Raw genomic sequence first — 21,598 nt, 5'->3', positions numbered from 1 at the left:
TGTTCAAACAGCAATGTAATGAAGGCAATGAATTTAAAGAGCACCAACAGGCATTGGGCAGGTTCCTTAAAACCTTCATTTCTGAATTCTTTTCTTATTTCCTACTTGTAAAGCTGCTAGAACATTTGTCTTTCTATCAACTGCTCTGGGGGCTTGCATTTTGTGCTTCCTCACACATTTAACTGAGGCCACAATGGGGGATTTCCTTTAATAACACCCCTCCATGTTACTTGAGGAAGAGAAGGAGAGGGAAGAGGAACTCAGGTGCCACAGGAAGGGCTGAATTTAGTCGCGCCAGTGGGGCTCCTGCCGCCGGGCCGAAAAGATGAGGGGAACCCCGCCCTGGTGCTTCGGAGCCCCCCCCCGGTGTGATTCAATAGCGCTTGGGCAAAAAACTGCCCGGCAACGGGGTCTCTGTCCCTTTAAGGACGGAGATCCTACCTCCAAGATCTGCTGGCCTTTTAGAGGGCTGGCAGCTCAGTAGTATTGGCAGTGCCATCTGCAGCGGTGGCCATTGCGGTACTACACCAGGCCTGGGACCAGGCCCAATAGTGGAGCCCCTCCCCCTCCAGTGCTGTCTTTGGGGGCAGTCTGGCCAAGATCCAGCCACCACAGAATTGCCAGGTCCTGACTGGACCAGGAGCCGGAACTACCTGCTTAGGGAACTTCTTCCCTTGTCTGCACCTCCAGCTCATCGAGTGCCTTCTAAAGGGTGGACACAAGTTCTGTCCTCTGCATGGCATTAAGGAAATGCCTGGAAATGGTGCTGACCCACCATAACATGGTCTATACTGTTTTTCAGGGAGTTCAGCTGGTCTCCTGTCAGCACTACCCTGGAGATCACCGTAATCCCTGCAGAATGTCAGGGCCCATATAGTTACACTATATATTTCAGTTCCTTGCAGTTCTCTGTACCTGGTGCAGTTGCTGCTCCAAATAACCAAAAAAATTGCATTCCAGACAATCCAGCCCTGGTTCTTGATGGTTGCAAAGCACAGGAAAACTAGACCTTTCCCCCAAGCGGGAACTATATGAAAGGTCAATCCCACAGGCTGATGCTGAGATAGCACTTCCACCATGAGTGAAAAGTATCAGACATACCCAGCATTCCTTGTGATGCCCAAGTGAATTCATACCACTTCCGCACCCGGTTCTGGACTACTCGATGAATTTTGTAGGAGTTCATATATTTCACGGTGTTATCCATGCAGCTTCGATAATACGTCTGTCCAGCAGTGGCAGCACCCACCACATCTCTCATCTGTGAATGAACAAAAACAGTGGATTCCAGTCAAGTTGTGACGGAAATCCCACATGCTAAACGGAAAATATTAATTTTGTCGTATGAAACTTTGCCTGAGATCTTTTACTGGACATTATTATGAATAACTTTTAAAGAACAGAACAGCTAAAGATGGCCGTGCACAATTTGCATATCAGAAACCAAAGGCCAGTTGGGAGACAGAGGTAATTTCCCAGTCTAGCCAGAACAATTGGAGTGCTCCCTGATTCAATTAACTAGAATGGTTTTGTCAACGTTGGCCATCAAAAGCCATCGACACCCATTGACTTTGAAAGAGCCAACCTCCCCGCCCCCTTACCAAGTATGTTTGCACGGCTTGAGAGAACAACTTTGAATTTCCAAAAACCTTCCAGAAACTTCTGTTTTCAAACAAAGAGGTGGTCACATGATGTTACTGCCTGGGTAACTCTGAGTTTTGTGAATTTTGCCTCAGAAGAAAAAAGACAGTAACTGAACTCCAAGAAGGAACATCTCTCCTATCTCCCTCTCCAGCAAAGTCCCAGGGGAGCCTCAGCTGCAGCTAAACCTCAAATCTACAGACCCTTACAGGCAACAACCAAGAGGATGGATAAAGCCTCTTTTTGGCCTTCCAAAACCAGAGAAGCAAGCCTGAATTGTGCACGTGGCCCAGCGAGGGCTTCAGTAAACTTGAATTCCATTTATTATGGACTTTACTTCAACTTCCCAACTCTTTTCCCCCTCTGTATCTACTTGTGTATGTATGTGCTTCGCATATGAATATGAGTGTGGATGCATCGCATATTTTAGTAACTTTAACTGTTTTAGAGTGGTAAGGTTAATAAATTTACATCTTTCTTATTTAAACTCAGAAAAAACCTGTCTGATTTGTTCATTTACAATTATAATTAGAGGAACAAGAGCAAGTGCTCACTGAGGTGGCAAGCTAAATCACTGTTAACAGAATAAACCTTGTTGTAGTCAAACCAGAGAAGGGGTGAAAGGGGATCCTGAGACCCCGTCTTCACCTGGTGGTAACAGAAATTTAAGGGCTCTAGTCCGACATTGTATCCACAGACAAACGAGAAATTGGAAGTGGGAAGTCAAACTGATCCCAATTAAAAAAAAGAGACTTCAATACAGGTTTTCTTGTGGTTTGTGTAACTAGAATACCAACATATCTGCATCCAAAGCCAGTACCTCCCCAAGCCAGGGTGAAGTAACTTGGGATAATTTAAAGGCACTATCTATGGAAAGAGTTGAGGAATATGGCTGGGCAGTGTGGGATTACTTTCCATGCCAAAGCTAAGAAATCTGAACTCATAAGACTTGTGGCCAACCATTTTTCCCTCTAACCTGAAGAGTCAGAGGCAGGGTTGGAATTAGGTTCAGGGTAATGTTAGCAAAAGTACAATTGGAACAGCGGAGACTTGAATTGGAAGACAGGCAAAAAGAGGGAGAAAGAGAGGGAAGAGAAAGAAAGAGAGAGAGAAAAGAGAGAAAAAGAGAGACAGGACAAAGAAAGAGAGAGAATATTCCAGAAGGAGCAGGAGGAAAGGTAATTATGGCAGCTTGAATTAGCTAGGAGGCAACTGAGTAACCCCAGTGAAAGCATGGCCAATATGGAGGCTGCAATTAACTCAGGGCCATTAAAAATCTCCCAATTGATCTCAAAGCTCAATGAGGGAGACGTGGAAGCATTTTTGTAACTTTTGAAAAGCTTGTTGAAATGACCAACCAGGATCCTCCTGCTACAAAGCAAGATAACAGGAAAAGCCCATGAGGTTTACACCCTGTTGCCAGATGAAAGTTCATCAAATTATGAATTGACTAAAAATGCTATCCTTGGGACATATGAGCTAGTACCGGAAGCCTACTGCCAGAAATTCCAAACCCTCCGGAAACAGCCTGATCAAACTTGGCTGGAGTTTGAGAGAAGTAAGCAGCTGGCTTTTGACCAGTGGTTGAGGGCCCTTAAAGTACAGCTCACATATGAAAACCTCAGAGGTAATTCTACTCGAGGAATTTAACAACTTTCTCCCACTCTCTATAAAAAACCCACGTGGAGGAACTAAAAGTGTCAGAGCGAGGCAAGCCGCAGTTTTGGCTAATGAGGTTGCTTTCATTTACAAGCCCATACCCCATGGAAAAACCTTTCCTAGTCATCCCCACAACACTGAAAAGGAGAAGAGGTGGGAGGGTGATAAGAGTCCAAACAGAAAAGCAGAACACACAGGGGGCCCTCCTCAAGCCAAAAAAGATAGTGCTGAAAGCAGAAGTGAGACCTATGCGCTTCCATTGTATAAGGCAGGTCATCTCAGAGCTGACTGCTGGAAACTACGGGGAAAGCCTAGAGAGTTAATCAGGGCACACCCGCTCAGTGCAGGAGAAGGGAACCTGATGGAAAGCACAGCAGAGCAGGCTGTGGCTTTATCTGCAACAGCAGTAAGACACAGAAAAAATACTGCTGTGGGTGCAGGAAAATTTAATGAGATCCCTGAAGGCTATCAAGATTTTGTATCCAAAGGGAAAGTAACCCCATACCCCTTGAGTGAGGCGAGCAAGCCCGTCATCATACTTAGGGATACAGGGGCTAACTTTTGCTGGAAAAAGGCATGATCTTTCCCCCAGAGAGTGCAGTAAATGCAAGGATGATAGTGAATGGTATCAGAGGGCAATGTACGCCCGTACCTTTACATCGGATGCACTTGGAGTGCGACCTAGTTTTGGGACCGGTGACTGTAGGGATTGTTCCTAGTTTGCCTGTGGACGGGGTTGACCTGCTCCTCGGTAATGATCTGGTGGGGACGAAGGTGGTAGCTTCCCCAGTAGAGAAACAGAGACCGCAGGAGGTCAGAGAAACAGGGAAGTGGCAGGAGACAATCCCCTGCAGTTTCCCTGAATGTACAGTGGATCAGGCCGATATCAAACCAGCTCCCCCAGAGGAGACTGCATTGGCACTGCATGAGGTCTGTCTGTCTGAGACTTTCTTTGGAAAGTTAGAAGACCCAGGGAATGAGTTAAATGGATTTTCCCTAGCTGAGGCTCAGCAAGCCGACCCACTATTGCGTGAGTTAGCACAGGCTGCCCAGTCTGAACGTGAAGCACAGTACGTCCCTGATCGTTACTATTTAAAGAATGAGGTACTGATGAGGAAATGGAGTTCTCCCGGAGTGGACAGAGGTTCGCCAGTTAGTGGTGCCGCAGAGGTACTGGAGAGAAATATTAAGAATGGCCCATGAGCTTACAATGGCTGCACATGTTGGTGTACACAAAACCAAAGCCTAAGGTAAGAGGGTAGTTTGACTGGTCAAGACTCCACAAAGATGTGGTGTTTATTGGAGTTGCCACATGTGCCAGGTTGAGGGGAAGCCCCAACCTGCAGTGAAGTCTTCACCCCTAATTCCTGTACCAGCCTTTGGAAGCCCTCCAGCAAAGGGCTGGTGACTTGTGAGAGACCCCTGCTGAGAACAATAGGAGACAGACCAGCACAGATCTGGCAGAGAGTTAGGGAGGAAGGGGATGAAAAGGATAGGGAGGACAGTTAAAGGAGGATTCCAAAATGGAACTCCTTACTGTCCGGTCAGCCAACCTGAAAAGTTGGAAAAGTTAGCCCCACACCCACCTATATAAATGCAGGCAAAAGAAGTACCCTACCAGGGCTGCTAACAGCATTTGAAGAAACATGCAGGGACAAAGAAAGTCCCCAAACAGGCAAACAACAGTGAGGGTGATGCCTCACCTTAACAAAGTGCCACAGGGGAGTGCAGTGGAATCTTGACAGACACTTGTGGGCAGAAATGTCGCAGAGGACATGGAGGGAATTAGCAAAGAGAACCTCCCCACAGTCAAGAGAAAAGGGAAACAAAAATGCCCTAAAATGAGTAACCCTTGTCTGGCTCACCAGAACACTGAAAGTGAGGTCAGAGTGGATCCACCCACTACAGTCTCCCAGAATCAGAGCTCAAGCCCAGAGCTAATTAAATCCAACAATCTTACTTCAGACCCCAACCAGAAGAAAGGCCCAGAGGAAACCTGAGGGATCTCAGAGGGGCTTAAAACCCATTCAGCACCCAATAAGGAGAGAAATTAGCAAGGTACTGACACCTGAAGAGTTAGAACAACATGTTGTAGAAACAGTAGCTAAGGGGTTAAAGCTTGTGCATAAAGGAGAACTCACCCTAGACAATTATGGAAATATGCAGACATTAAACCTCCCCAACAACCACATGTGTATTAAGATGCCAATCCCCAGCTTATTACAAGTTGACACTTAAGAAACCTTAAACTCATTGGGCAACATCTAACCATTTCAGACCCACCCCAAAGGAAAAGGGCAGTTTAAATCAGCACTGCTGCAGAGAGAAAAGACAAGCTACAACAATTTTAAAATTTCTGAGTGAATGAGAGAAATGCATGTGTGTTTTTTCATTCAGCGTGGTATGGAAGTGTGACGGAAATCATACATGCTAAATGGAAAATATTAATTTTGCCAGATGAAACTTTACCTGAGATTTTTTATTGGACATTATTACAAGTAACTTAAAAAGCAGAACAGAACAGCTAAAGATGGCTGTGCACAATTTGCATATCAGAAACCAAAGGCCAGTTGGAAGTCAGAGGTAATTTCCCAGTCTAGCCAGAACAATTGGAGTGCTCCCTGATTCAATTAACTAGAATGGTTTTGTCAACGTTGGCCATCAAAAGCCATCGACACCCATTGACTTTGAAAGAGTCAACCCCCCACCCCCTTACCAAGTATGTTTGCACTGCTTGAGAGAACAACTTTGAATTTCCAAAAACCTTCCAGAAACTTCTGTTTTCAAACAAAGAGGTGGTCACATGACATTACTGCCTAAGTAACTGAGTTTTGTGAATTGTGCCTCAGAAGAAGAAAGACAGTAACTGAACTCCAAGAAGGAACATCACTCCTGTCTCCCTCTCCAGCAAAGTCCCAGGGGAGCCTCAGCTGCAGCTAAACCTCAAATATACAGACCCTCACAGGCAACAACCGAGAGGATGGATAAAGCCTCTCTTTGGCCTTCCGGAATCAGAGAAGCAAGCCTGAATTGTGCACGTGGCCCAGCGAGGATTTCAAGACTTTACCTTCAACTAAAGATACTGAAACTCAGTATTTGAATTCCATTTATTACGGACTTCACTTCAACCTCCCAACTCTTTTTTCCCCTCTGTATCTATTTGTGTGTATGTGCCTCAGGTATGTGAGCATGGATGCATCACATATTTTAATAATTTTAACCGTTTTTAGAGTGATAGGGTTAATAAACTAACATCTTTCTTGTTTAAACTCAAAAAACCCGTCTGATTGGTTCATTTGCAATTATAATAAATAGTGAGCAAGTGTTCACTGAGGTGGTAAGCTAAATCACTGTGTTAACAGAATAAACCCTGTTGCAGTCAAACCAGAGAAGGGGTGAAAGGGGATCCTAAGACCCCATCTTCACCTGGTCATAACAAAGTCAAATGCTCAAATTATCAATATCACTCAATACAAGACAATTACCCAATTATTAATGTCCATCAGTGGCACAAAGATCAAATAGAAAGAGCTGATTATGGGTTCTCAACCACTTGTCTGCGGCCCCTTAGAGGTTTGTGAGAAGATTTCAGGGGGTCCGCAATTTGTTTTGTCCCATTATTAATTTCCCACAAGTTGTTTTTTTCTATCAGTAGTCTCCCCTGTGTATTGAGATGATTTGAATAGTCTCAGATACAGACACTGTGCATGCATAGGTTCTCATTGTGTACCATTTGCAGCATGGTTGGGTGAGTTCCTCTGCTCTGGCTCACTGGCTTCTACAGATTTATCTTGGTAAGATTTTGTTGATTGCTTCTTGGTTCATTTTCTTTTCTCATTTAGGCCCCTCTCCCACAACATTCAGTGGCTAATTAACTTTCTCTTAGATCTCTGCCTATCCAGCTCTGTAACCAGCCACTAATTTGGGAGGTGGGTGGGAGAACTCACTTGTTTACTGAAATACCTTTATCCCCTCTACTTAGGGAACCAGTCACATCACATGTCTCTGAGACAGTAGGCAGGGTTTAGCGTACAAGTGCCTTGCACCATCAACTGGTTTAGGGCAATTCTTCCCATCAAGCCAGAGCACCTTGTACTCTTGCATATGATGATCTATGGTCAGAACTAAAGTGGAATATTCCAGTCGTGCCTAATTGTGGCTAATAACGACAGTACTTTCAAGTTCTAGCGAAGCGTTACACCCCAAACATTAGCCTATCTTCCTTCTTTACAGATGATGAAGAATCTGCAGTGCTTGTCTGTTTTACATTTTCAGCACTTTCAGTTTCCTTTTCTTCCATACCTGACCGATCATGATGGAGAAGATGAAAACTCCCGTGAAGTAGTTGACAAGTTGAAAGAGAATCTCGAACACTGTCTGTGGGTCAGGTAGCCCTCCGATTGTAATCAGGGTCTTCACAGCCCAGTAATAGCACCTCATATAACTGCAGGAGAGGAAAACGTAGAGCCCATGAAACCTCAGGTTATTAAAGTAAATCATTTCCACTGAGTATAGAAGATTAAGGGGTGATCTATTTGCGATATTTAAGATGATTAACGAATTTGATAGGGTAGAGAGAAATGATTTCCTCTGGTGGGTAAGTCCAGAACGAGGGGCATAATGAGGGGCATGGGGCGGCGGTGCCGTCGTGGTATTGTCAGTGGACTAGTAACCCAGAGACACAGGGTATTGCTCTGAGATTTTGAATTTGAATCCCACCGCGACAGAAGGTGGAATCTGAATTCAATTAAATTAAATCTGGAATTAAAAGCTAGTCTAATGATGGCCAAGAAACCATTGTCGATTGTCGTAAAAACCCATCTGGTTCACTAATATCCTTCAGGGAAGGAAATCTGCTGTCCTTACCTGGTCTGACCTACAGGTGACCCCAGACTCCCAGCAATGTGGCTGACTCTTAAATGCCCTCTTAGATGCCCACTGAAATGGCCTTGCAAGCCATTCAGTTGTATCAAACCGCTACAAAGTCGATAAGGAATGAAACTGGACGGACCACCCGGCATTGAACTAGGCACCAGAAACAACAAAGGCAAACCCAGCCCTGTGGACCCTGAAAAGTCCTTCTTACTAATATCTGGGGGCCTGAGGCAAAGTTGGGAGAGCTGTCCCACAGACTATTTTTATTATTTATTTATTTAGAGATACAGCACTGAAACAGGCCATTCAGCCCACCAAGTCTGTGCCGACCAACAACCACCCATTTATACAAATCCTACATTAATTCCATATTCCCGACCACATCCCCACCATTCTCCTACCACCTACTTACACTATTTACAATGGCCAATTTACCTATCAACCTGCAGGTCTTAGGCTGTGGGAGGAAACCGGAGCACCGGGCGGAAACCCACGCAGTCACAGGGAGAACTTGCAAACTCCGCACAGGCAGTAACCAAAACTGAACCCGGGTCGCTGGAGCTGTGAGGCTAACCACTGCACCACTGTAGTCAAGCAGCAGCCTGGCATTGTCATACTCATGGAATCATACTTTACAGATAATGTCCCAGACACTGCCATCACCATCCCCAGGTATGTCCTGTTCCACTGGCAGGGCAGACCCAGCAGAGGTGCCGGCACAGTGGTATAGAGTAGGGAGGGAGTTGCCCTGGGAGTCCTCAAATTGAATCCGGACCCCATGTAGTCTCACGGCATCAGGTCAAACATGGGCAAGGGTGGCATAGTGGCATTATCACTGGACTAGTAACCCAGAGACCTAGTGTATTCCTCTGGGGACATGGGTTCGAATCCCACCACAGCAGAAGGTGGAATTTGAATTTAATTAATAAATCTGGAATTAAAACTAGTCTAATGATGGCCATGAAACCATTGTCGATTGTTGTAAAAACACATCTGGTTCACTAATGTCCTTTAGGAAAGGAAATCTGCTGTCCTTACCTGGTCTGGCCTACATGTGACTCCAGACCCACAGCAATGTGGTTAACTCTTACATGCCCTCTGAAATGACCTAGCAAGCCATTCAGTTGTACCTAACCACTACAAAGTCCATAAAAAGGAATGAAACCGGACGGACCACCCGGCATCGACCTGGGCACCGGAAACGACAACGGCAAACCCAGCCCTGTCGGCCCTGCAAAGTCCTCCTTACTAACTTCTGGGGGCTTGTGCCAAAGTAGGGAGAGCTGTCCCACAGACTAGTCAAGTAACAGCCTGACATAGTCATACTCACGGAATCATACCTTACAGACAATGTCCCAGACACTGCCATCACCATCCCCGGGTAAGTCCTGTACCACCGGCAGGATAGACCCAGCAGAGGTGGTGGCACAGTGGTATACAGTAGGGAGGGAGTTGCCCTGGGAGTCCTCAACATCGACTTCGGACCTCATGAAGTCTCATGACATCAGGTCAAACATGGGCAAGGTAACCTCCTACTGAACCACCTACAGCCCTCCCTCACCTGATGACTCATTACTCCTCCATGTTGAACACCACTTGGAGGAAGCTCTGAGGGTGGCAAGGGCACAAAATGTACTCTGGGTGGGGGACTTCAATGCCCATCACCATGAGTGGCTCGGTAGCACCACTACTGACCGAGTTGGCCGAGTTCTAACGAACATGGCTGCTAGACTGGGTCTGCGGCTGGTGGTGGGGGAACCAACAAGAGGGAAGAACATACTCGACCTCGTCCTCACCAATCTGCCTGCCGCAGATGCATCTGTCCATGACAGTATTGGTAGGAGTGACCACCGCACAGTCCTTGTGGAGACGAAGTCCCGCCTTCACATTGAGGATATCGTCCATCGTGTTGTGTGGCACTACCACCGTGCTGAATGGGATAGATTTCGAACGGATCTAACAATGCAAAACTGGGCATCCATGAGGTGCTGTGGGCCATCAACAGCAGCAGAATTGTACTCAACCACAATCTGTAACCTCATGGCCCGGCATATCCCCCACTCTACCATTACCATCAAGCCAGGAGACCAACCCTAGTTCAATGAAGAGTGCAGGACGGCATGCCAGGAGCAGCACCAGGCATACCTCAAAATGACTACCTGCGTGCCAAACTGTGTAAGCAGCATGCGATAGACAGAGCTAAACGATCCCATAACCAACGGATCAGATCTAAGCTCTGCAGTCCTGCCAGATCCAGCCGTGAATGGTGGTGGACAATTAAACAACTAACTGGAGGAGGTGGCTCCAGAAATATCCCCATCCTCAATGATGGGGGAGCCTAGCACATCAGTGCGAAAGATAAGGCTGAAGCATTTGCAAGAATCTTCAGCCAGAAGTGCAAAGTTGATGATCCATCTCGGCTTCCTTCTGAAGTCCCCAGCATCACAGATGCCAGACTTCAGCCAATTCGATTCACTCCATGTGATATCAAGAAACGACTGAAGGCACTGGATACTGCAAAAGCTATGGGCCCTGACAATATTCCGGCAATAGTACTGAAGACCTGTGCTCCAGAACTTGCCGCGCCCCTAGCCAAGCTGTTCCAGTACAGCTACAACACTGGCATCTACCCAGCAATGTGGAAAATTGCCCAGGTATGTCCTGTACACAAAAAGCAGAACAAATCCAACCCGGCCAATTAACGCCCCATTAGCCTTCTCTCAATCATCAGTAAAGTGATGGAAGGTGTCATCAACAGTGCCATCAAGCGGCACTTGCTTAGCAATAACCTGCTCAGTCATGCTCAGTTTGGGCTCCGCCAGGGCCACTCAGCTCCTGACCTCATTACAGCCTTGGTTCAAACATGGACAAAAGAGCTGAACACAAGAGGTGAGGTGAGAGTGACTGCCCTTGACATCAAGCAGCATTTGACCGAGTATGGCATCAAGGAGCCCTAGCAAAACTGAAGTCAATGGGAATCAGGGGGAAAACCCTCCGCTGGCTGGAGTCATACCTAGCACAAAGGAAGATGGTTGTGGTTGTTGGAGGTCAATCATCTGAGCTCCAGGACATCACTGCAGGAGTACCTCAGGGTAGTGTCCTGGGCCCAACCATCTTCAGCTGCTTCATCAATGACCTTCCTTCAATCATAAGATCAGAAGTGGGGATGTTCGCTGATGATTGCACAATGTTCAGCACCATTCGCGACTCCTCAGATACTGAAGCAGTCCGTGTAGAAATGCAGCAAGACCTGGACAATATCCAGGCTTGGGCTGATAAGCGGCAAGTAACATTCGCGCCACACAAGTGCCAGGCAATGACCATCTCCAACAAGAAAGAATCTAACCATCTCCCCTTGACATTCAACGGCATTACCATCGCTGAATCCCCCACTATCAACATCCTAGGGGCTACCATTGAGCAGAAACTGAACTGGAGTATGGAGTAGCCATATAAATACTGTGGCTGTAAGAGCAGGTCAGAGGCTAGGAATCCTGAGGCGAGTAACTCACCTCCTGACTCCCCAAAGCCTGTCCACCATCTACAAGGCACAAGTCAGGAGTGTGATGGAATACTCTCCACTTGCCTGGATGGGTGCAGCTCCAACAACACTCAAGAAGCTCGACACCATCCAGGACAAAGCACCCCGCTTGATTGGCACCCCATCTACAAACATTCACTCCCTCCACCACCGACGCACAGTGACAGCAGTGTGTACAATCTACAAGATGCACTGTAGCAATGCACCAAGGCTCCTTAGACAGCACCTTCCAAACCCGCGACCTCTACCAACTAGAAGGACAAGGGAAGCAAATACATGGGAACACCACCACCTGCAAGTTCCCCTCCAAGTCACACACCATCCTGACTTAGAGCTATATCGCCGTTCCTTCACTGTCGCTGGGTCAAAATCCTGGAACTCCCTTCCTCACAGCACTGTGGGTATACCTACCCCAAATGGACTGCAGCGGTTGAAGAAGGCAGCTCACCACCACCTTCTCAAGGGCAATTAGGGATGGGCAATAAATGCTGGCCTGGCCAGCGACGCCCACATCCCATGAATGAATAAAAAAAACCTCCTTCTGATTACCACCTTCCTCCTGCTGATTATCACGCCCTCCCTCAGCTGATGACAGTACTCCTCCATGTTGAACAGCACTTCGAGGAAGCTCTGAGGGTGGCAATGGCACAAAATGTACTCTGGGTGGGGGACTTCAATGTCCATCACCAAGAGTGGCTCGGTAGCACCACTACTGATCGAGCTGGCCAAGTCCTAAAGAACATAGCTGCTAGACTGGGTCTGTGGCAGGTGGTGAGGGAACTAACAAGAGGGAAAAACATACTTGACCTCGTCCTCACCAATCTGCCTGTCGCAGATGCATCTATCCATGACAGTATTGGTAGGAGTAATCACCGCACAGTCCTTGTGGAGACGAAGTCCCGTCCTCACATTGAGGATACCCTCCATCGTGTTTTGTGGCACTACCACTGTGTTAAATGGGATAGATTTCAAACAGATCCAGCAATGCAAAACTGGGCATCCTTGAGGCACTGTGGGCCATCAGCAGCAGCAGAATTGTACTCAACAACAACCTGTAACCTCATGGCCCGGCATATCCCCCACTCTACCATTACCATCAAGCTGGGGTATCAACCCTGGTTCAATGAAGAGTGCAGGAGGGCATGCCAGGAACAGCAACAGGCATACCTCAAAATGAGGTGTCAACCTGGTGAAGCTACAACACAGGACTACTTGCGTGCCAAACTGTGCCAAGCAATCCCACATCCAACGGATCAGATCTAAGCTCTGCAGTCCTGCCACATCCAGCACTGAATGGTGGTGGACAATTAAACAACTAACTGGAGGAGGTGGCTCCACAAATATCCCCATCCTCAATGATGGGGGAGCCCAGCACATCATTGCAAAAGATAAGGCTGAAACATTTCCAACAATCTTCAGCCAGAAGTGCTGAGTGGATGATCCATCTCGGCCCCCTCCTGAAGTCCCCAGCATCACAGATGTCAGTCTTCAGCCAATTCGATTCACTCCATGTGATATCAAGAAACGGCTGAAGGCACTGGATACTGCAAAGACTACGAGGCCTGTCAACATTCCGGCAATAGTACTGAAGACCTGTGCTCCAGAACTTGCCGCGCCCCTAGCCAAGCTGTTCCTGTACAGCTGCAACGCTGGCATCTACCTGGCAATGTGGAACATTGCCTAAGTATGTCCTGTCCACAAAAAGCAGGACAAATCCAACCCAGCCAATTACTGCCCCATCAGCCTACTCTTGATCATCAGTGAAGTGATGGAAGGTGTCACGGACAGTGCTATCAAGTGGCACTTTCCGAGCAATAACCTGCTCAGTGACGCACAGTTTGGGTTCCGCCAGGGCCACTCAGCTCCAGACCTCATTACAGCCTTGGTTCAAACATGGACAAAGGAGCTGAACTCCAGAAGTGAGGCGAGAGTGACTGCCCTTGACATCAAGGCACCATTTGACCGAGTATGGCATCCAGGTGCCCTAGAAAAACTGGAGTCAATGGGAATTGGGGGAAAACTCTCCGCTGGTTGCAGTCATACCTAGCGGAAAGGAAGATGGTTGTGGATGTTGGAGGTCAATCATCTCAGCTCCAGCACATCACTGCAGGAGTTCCTCAGGGTAGTGTCCAAGGCCCAACCATCTTCAGCTGCTTCATCAATGACCTTCCTTCAATCATAAGGTCAAAAGTGGGGATGTTCACTGATGATTGCACAATGTTCAGCCAAAGTATTCTTTTTTGTCTTTTTTTTTGTAAAGAGCCTCAGCAGAGAGCATTTCTTTATTTTTTTCAGTGTGTGTGTGTTTGTGTGTGGAGTATTTAAAAAGGGAACTTTCATATTTCCCTTTGCTTTGCTTTATTACGGGATAAGTCTTGTTTTTATAATAAACTAATAATTTTGTTGTTTATTAAAGAAGCCTGGTTGGTGTATTTTATTCTGGGATAAAGAGTGATATGATTGACCATATCGGTAACTGGGTAAACATTTAAAGTATATGTTGTGACCTGTGGAGAAGTGGAACTAGAAAAGACAGTGCACTCCTCCCGCCTCGGTCATAACAATTGATTTACTTGAGCAGCTGAAGATCTGTTTGAATGATATTTGAAATGGGTGCCTCAGCAGTTGTACTCAGTGACCAGCCAGTGAGATCTATCAACAGGAAGGGCTTTTAATCCCTCAATGTCCAAATGGTGCACTACTACAACAAGAGCTTCCTCCATGTTTGTGCTGGATTTTCTGGCAGCTACTATGACTCCTTCATCCTCCACCAGTCCAGGCTGCCTCAGATCTTTACTCCAACCCACAAAGTGTGTGGATGGATCCAAGGGGACAAGGGAAATCCCTTGAAGTGATGGCAACTGACCACTCAGCGGGAGCTCCAAACAGAGGCACGGGGCAAAACAACCAATGTCACCTGTTCAGCGGGCCAACCATTGAGCTGGAAATCGGGTTTCTGAAGATTTTCAATCCCACTGGCTCTAAAAGGACAGGAAACCCATCTTCATACCAATTAAGGCTTCCCTACTTGAAAATTGCAATCTGAATCAGCTTCCCTAAAGTTTCAGACCAAAAACCACTCCAGGCTCCTGTTTCCCACCTCCACTTTGAAAATCTGGTCCCTGGTCTCTAGGAATTATGCTCCTTGGAAGATAAGGCCAGCTGTATGTACTAATGTTTGACGTGCCTACTCTCATTCTCACCTTCTTTGTCAAAACTTAATTACATTGAGCAATGCCCAGAGAAGAAGCCATGTAGTCGAGACAGTATGAAATATTGTGGGTTGCAGTTAGGGCCATCATAATCATGTGAAGAACGAATGAATTTGCATTTATAAAATGCCTTTCACACCCTCAGAATGTCCCAAAGTGCTTTACAGTCAATAAAGTACTTTTGAAGTATAATCACTATTGGAATGTAGGAAACGTGGTGCCAAATTGTGCACAACAAGGTCCCACAAGCAGCAATGAGATAACATCCAGATCTGTTTAAATATGTTTTAGTGAACTCGGTTGAGAGGTAACTATTGGCCAGGACACGGGAGAGAACTCCTCTTCTCTTCGAAATAATGCCATGGGATCTTATACATCCACCTGAGAGAGCAGACGGAACCTCAGTTTAACATCTCATCTGAAAGATGGCACCCTTGACAGTGCAGTGCTCCTTCAGTACTGAACTGGAGTGTTCACCTAGATTTTGTGCTCCAGCCTCAGGAGTATGACATGACCCATAACTTCCTGACACAGAGGCGAATGTGCTACCACAGAGCCACGGCTGACACAGCTGATATGTCAGACCCTATGCGCCTAAGCAGCAGAACTCAGAATTAACAAAAAGTTGAGAGCTGGATAGCAAAAAAAAAACATAATTCCATATTGGAAACTGCAGGAGAAAGTGAAAAAATAGGCCACTTTGAGGTGCTGTTTTAAACATCTCTGTGCAGACGTTACATTTTAAACATCTGCTCAGTTGACTGCCTGCCCCTGTCCTCTGATGTAGCTCCAACGGAGAATCCTACCCATATAGTCACAAAAATGTCAAGTGGAAATCTTACAATAATTCTCAGAAAAAGCAACAAATCAGATCTGTCCAATCACCGACACACAGAAGCAAGGAGAGATCCCTACCTGTTCCCCTCACCATCATAAACCCACTTTGTGGCTCCAATGCCCTCATAGTCGGAAGCCCAGTAGTACAGACAGGTATTTATATGGAGGCTGTACAGTAGGTATATTGTGGTCCTTATTACTCTGTAAAACACAAAGCATTCTTTTATATTCAACATTATAATTTCTTTAAACATAATTGGAAAGATTGTAATTGATTTATTTGATAGATGAAGATCGTATCACTAACCCTGGTGAGTGGGTGCTGTTCCTGAGTCTCACCAACCCTCAGCATGAGGGAGCTGTCACTGTATTTCTGTGACTCATTGTCCCTTTATATGTGGGTGTTGTGATACATTTCAGGGTGTCACCTTGGTGATGTCCTTGGGAGTTGTGACTGTGATTTTGATTACACTGACCCTTGGTGTGTGGGAGGTCAAGGCATATTTGACTGTGTCCCTGGGGTTCTTTGGCCCTTTGTCTATAGGGATTGTACTTCTAGCTCTCACCTGCCTTTGGTGTATGGGAGTAGTAGCTACATCTCTGGTTTTCATTGACCCTCATTATGAGGGAGCTTTGACTGTATCTCTGGGTGATCCAGTAACATAGTGATACCTAGATACTGTGTTACAAGGGGACAGATTCTGGGTATTACTATGGTACACAGGACAGTACCTGGTTATTACTGTTCTGTTAAAAGGTCACAGACCTGAAACATTAACTCTGTTATTCTCTCCGCAGATGCTGCCTGACCTGTTTAGTTTAGTTTAGTTTAGAGATACAGCACTGAAACAGGCCCTTCGGTCCACCGAGTCTGTGCCGACTATCAACACCCATTTATACTAATCCTACACTAATTCCATATTCCTACCACATCCCCACCCTGTCCCTATATTTCCCTACCACCTACCTATACTAGGGGCAATTTATAATGGCCAAATTACCTATCAACCTGCAAGTCTTTGGCTTGTGGGAGGAAACCGGAGCACCCGGAGGAAACCCACGCAGACACAGGGAGAACTTGCAAACTCCACACAGGCAGTACCCAGAATTGAACCCGGGTCGCTGGAGCTGTGAGGCTGCGGTGCTAACCACTGCGCCACTGTGCCGCCCTGCTGAGTATTTCCAGAATTTTCTGTTTTTGGTTCAGATTTTCAGCATCTCCAGTATCTTGCTTTTGCAGTATCTGGGTATCAGTATATTACACAGGACAGTGCATTGATATCACTGTGTTTAACGGGGACAGCACCTGGATATCACTGTGTCTAAAGGCAACAGTATCTGGATATCATAGTGCTTAAAGAAGACAGTATCTGGGTATCACTATGTTACACAGGACAGTACCTGGGTATCACTGTGTTTAAAGGGGTCAGTACCTGGATATCACTGTGTTTAAAGGGGACAGCACCTGGGTATCACTGAGTTTAAAAGGGACAGTACCTGGGCATCACTGTGCTTAAAGATAGGTAGATAGATCGGTTAAGTGAGTGGGCAAAGATTTGGCAGCTGGAGTATAATGTGGGAAAGTGTGAACTTGTCCACTTTGGACGGAAGAATAGAAAAGCAAATTATTATTTAAATGGAGAGAGATTGCAGAACTCTGAGATGGAAAACCCATCAGGCTGTATCCAGAAAATATTTGTTTGCTGCAAAAAGTACATGGCAGGTAAAATGAAATGGAATGGTTGTGAGGCAACTCACTCCTGTATTGAAGGAAACTGATCTCCTTTGCAGTCTTTGTATTGTTGACTTGGTGCTGTTTTGAACTGTTTTGTAATGTATTTCTTTTACAGTTTTTTACGAATAAAGTATATTTTGGACATAATAAAAAAAACTCTGAGATGCAGAGGGATCTGGGTGTTCTAGTACACGAAACACAAAATGTTAGTATGCAGGTACAGCAAGTGATTAAGAAGGCAAATGCAATGTTGTTGTTTATTGCAAGGGGAATGGAATATAAAAGCAGAGATGTTTTGCTACAATTGTACAGGTCATTGGTGAGACCACATCTAGAGTACTGTGTACAGTTTTAGTCTCCTTACTTAAGAAAGGATATAATTGCACTGGAAACTGTTCAGAGAAAGTTCACTTGACTGATTCCTGAGATGAGAGGGTTATCGTATGAGGAAAGGTTGGACAGGTTGGGTCTGTATTCATGAAGTTTAGAAGGATGAGAGGTGATCTTATTGAAACATATAAGATCCTGAGGGGACTTGACAGGGTGGATGTTGAAAGGATGTTTCCCATTGTGGGAGAGACTTAAACCAGGGGGCACAGTTTAAAAATAAGGGGTCTCATTTAAGACAGAGATGAGGTGAATTTTTTCTCTCTCAGAGGGTCGTGAGTCTGTGGAACTCTCTTCCCCGGAGAGCGGTGGAGGCAGGGTCATTGAATGTTTTTCAGGCAGAGATAGACAGATTCTTGCCAAACAAGGGAGTCAAAGGATATCGGGGGTAGGCAGGAAAGTGGAGTTGAGTCCACAAACAGATCAGCAATGATCTTAGAGAATGGCGGAGCAGGCACGAGGGGCCGAATAGCCTACTCCTGCTCCTAGTTCGTATGGTCGTATGTTCTTATATAAAGGGGACAGTACATGGGAATCATGGTGTTACAGGGGACAGTGCCTGCGTACAATTAGGCACCTCTGTGTCACATGAGGTAGAATATCTGGGCGTCCCTGTTTTACACAGGATGCAATCCAAAGACTTAATTATATTACTGAGACCTGGAATATAACATCTGTCTGAACAGTATAATCAATGATACGCACCTATAGATATAGGCCTTGCTCATTATTGCTTCCAGCCGGTCATTAAATTCAAGAAAGGTCGTGTACTGTTACAAAAGATTAATGAAACATTAAATCAGTAATATCATTAGATACACCATGGTGAACTAAGTGCAATATTAACTCAAAAACAATAAAATTGTGTAATTACAAAACAAATCAGTTACTAACTGATTAACTAATTAAATAAAATACAAGTCAGATTCTTGCAAAAGCTGACACAAAGTCAGCGTGACAGATTTCATACCCACCCAATGTAACCACTAATGTTGGCAAATCTTCTGGGTCAGCCTAATTATTATTGAATTGTTATGATCTGGAATGCACTGCCTGAAAGGATGGTGAAGGCAGATTCAACAGTAACTTTAAAAATGGAATTGGATATATACTTGAAAAGGTAAAATCTGCAGGGCAATGAAGAAAGAGCAGGGGAGTGGACTAACTGGAAAGCTTTTTCAAAGAGCCGGCACAGGCACAAAAGGCTGAATGATCTCTTTCAGAACTGTAACATTCCATGAGCGATAAAATTGGGAGCCACCCGAGATCATCAGAGTCTTTGGACACTGTCACGGAGCCAGAGAATGATTGGAGTTTTTGTATGATATCGCAAGGAGAAGAGAGGGACCGGGGTCTTTGGACAGTTTCACAGGGTCAGAGAGGGATTGGATCTTTGGACAGTTTCACAGGGTCAGAGAGGGATTGGATCTTTGGACAGTTTCACAGGGTCAGAGAGGGATTGGATCTTTGGACAGTTTCACAGGGTCAGAGAGGGATCGGGGTCTTTGGACAGTTTCACAAGGTCAGAGAGGGATCGGATCTTTGGACAGTTTCACAAGGTCAGAGAGGGATCGGATCTTTGGACAGTTTCACAGGGTCAGAGAGTGATCGGGGTCTTTGGACAGTTTCACAGGGTCAGAGAGGGATCGGATCTTTGGACAGTTTCACAGGGTCAGAGAGGGATCGGGGTATTTGGACAGTTTCACAGGGTCAGAGAGTGATCGGGGTCTTTGGACAGTTTCACAAGGTCAGAGAGGGATCGGGGTCTTTGGACAGTTTCACAAGGTCAGAGAGGGATCGGATCTTTGGACAGTTTCACAAGGTCAGAGAGTGATCGGGGTCTTTGGACAGTTTCACAGGGTCAGAGAGGGATCGGGTCTTTGGACGGTTTCACAGGGTCAGAGAGTGATCGGGGTCTTTGGACAGTTTCACAGGGTCATAGAGGCAGCTAGGGCTTTTGAAGGTGTTGCAATGGTCATAGAGAGTTTAAGATCTATGGATGGTGTCATGGGGGTCAGAGACGGATCAGGGTCTTTGGATGATGTTGCAATGGTCAGAGACAGAGTGTGTGTCTCGGACTTACTGCTGGATTAGGAAGCCATTGAGATATTCCGGGTGGGGAGCCTTGGAAGTCATGGTTGGGATGAAGGAAGGGAACTCGGAGGCAGGATCTGGAGGGTGAAGCCAGGGACTGGTGCAGATCGGCGTTCGGGGCCAGGGCAGTGGCCTGGAGTCCAGGGAGCTCAGGACTCGGAGCAGAGACAATTGTGGTAAATACTTACCTTTCTTTATGCATACGATGTTTAGAATTGTTTTCCTCTGAGGCAAATCAATGTTGGAGTGGAGACCTGAAGCAGACCTTATTTGTATATTCAAAGAGCCTAACACCTACTTCAGGTGTCGGTAAAGAAATCCTCTTGTTTTTCCTTACCCAATATGGCAGGCAATGCACTTCCAGTCGTTAGAGTGTGCGTGCTTCCTGCCCACCATTTTGGGGCCTTAGGCAGCCATATAGCACCTGAAGACAGACTGTGCCCCAATTTGGCTACCTGTGATTCAAATGTAATAATTCTATCAGGCTTTGGAAGGCTCTCTAGACTAATGCTTTGTTTTTCACCACAAGCATTAACACGCTCTTTGCCTTTGTCTCATGACAGCTTTGTTATTTAACATCTCCTGCCCTCTGCCCTATCAGACACCTTCCTTTTTGTTCTCTGCCCCACCAAACTACACCCCCGCTTCACTTGCTTCAAACCTAGTTCTTTTCTAACCTTTGCGAGTTCTGATGAAAGGTCTCAGATCTGGTGCGTTAACTCTGCTTCTCTCTCCACAGATGCTGTCAGACCTGCTCAGTATTTCCAGCACTTTCTGTTTTTATTTTGGAAGAGTTTCTGTCTGTTTCAGGGAGCCTGAGTTCTCTCCTCAATCTGCATCATTAAAACAGATTATCTGCTCATTAGCACATTGCTGTGGGACCTTGCTTTGTGCAAATTGATTACCTGATTTCCTACATTACAACAATGACTACACTTCAAAATGACTTAATTGGCTGTAAAGCACTTTGGGACATCCTGAGGTTAGGCAAGGTGCTATATAGATGCTGTAGGTGCGATAGATTCAAACGCTAATGATACTCCTCTCCTACCATGAATTGCTGTCTTTTTCAATCTGTGCCTATGGTGACATCAGACCTGATGGTTATAAAGTCTGAATAAGGCTTCAAAAGGGGAGAAAACATCAAGCAAACTCACCTTCAGGAGGCGTGGAACTCTCAATACAGGTCTGAAACCGAGCTTAATGTACAACACATCCAGGGGCAAAAGAGACACTAAGTCCATCTAGAAAGAAAATCAAAAAACTTACATTAAAATTCATTTTTCTTCCATAGTTTTCTCTTTTCTGTTTTTAAAGATTTCTCTTTCCCTCCCACACATCAAACGTATTTAGGGTGTGGCTTGTTCTCGATGTGTAGTGCGATGTGATTCGATCACCCAGCTAGCAACACTTTTAATGTAGTGGGCAAGTCATTCTTCACCCAACTATAGACCAGTCGAGGACTAATCCAATTCACTGGATGAATGGGAGTGTACTGCAGGATGAACAATTTATATCTCTCTCATAATCAGCTGAGGAATGTTAGAAGAGCCAAAATAATTACTTAGTAAGATTGGGGTGGGGGTAAATTGGTAAGAGGGTGAAGAATGCCCAAAG

At 45.8% G+C, this 21,598-nt stretch overlaps 1 protein-coding gene across 1 annotated transcript in view; it reads right to left on the bottom strand.

Annotated features, from left to right (window-relative positions):
- The window catches only part of LOC137378595 (uncharacterized), a 207,407-nt gene that overhangs the window by 25,797 nt on the left and 160,012 nt on the right, over positions 1–21,598 (bottom strand). The window contains exons 42-46 of the mRNA XM_068048896.1: positions 21,139–21,225; positions 18,593–18,657; positions 15,844–15,966; positions 7,603–7,744; positions 1,102–1,261 (exon numbers count right to left, since the gene is read on the bottom strand). Coding sequence (XP_067904997.1) covers positions 1,102–1,261; positions 7,603–7,744; positions 15,844–15,966; positions 18,593–18,657; positions 21,139–21,225 — 577 coding nt within the window. The remainder of the gene's footprint in view (positions 1–1,101; positions 1,262–7,602; positions 7,745–15,843; positions 15,967–18,592; positions 18,658–21,138; positions 21,226–21,598) is intronic.

The sequence above is a fragment of the Heterodontus francisci genome, chromosome 17, assembly GCF_036365525.1.
Source record: "Heterodontus francisci isolate sHetFra1 chromosome 17, sHetFra1.hap1, whole genome shotgun sequence".
NCBI classification, from domain to species: Eukaryota; Metazoa; Chordata; class Chondrichthyes; order Heterodontiformes; family Heterodontidae; genus Heterodontus; species Heterodontus francisci.
Note: the sequence above shows the minus strand (reverse complement) of the source record. Positions and strands in the feature narration are given on the sequence as shown.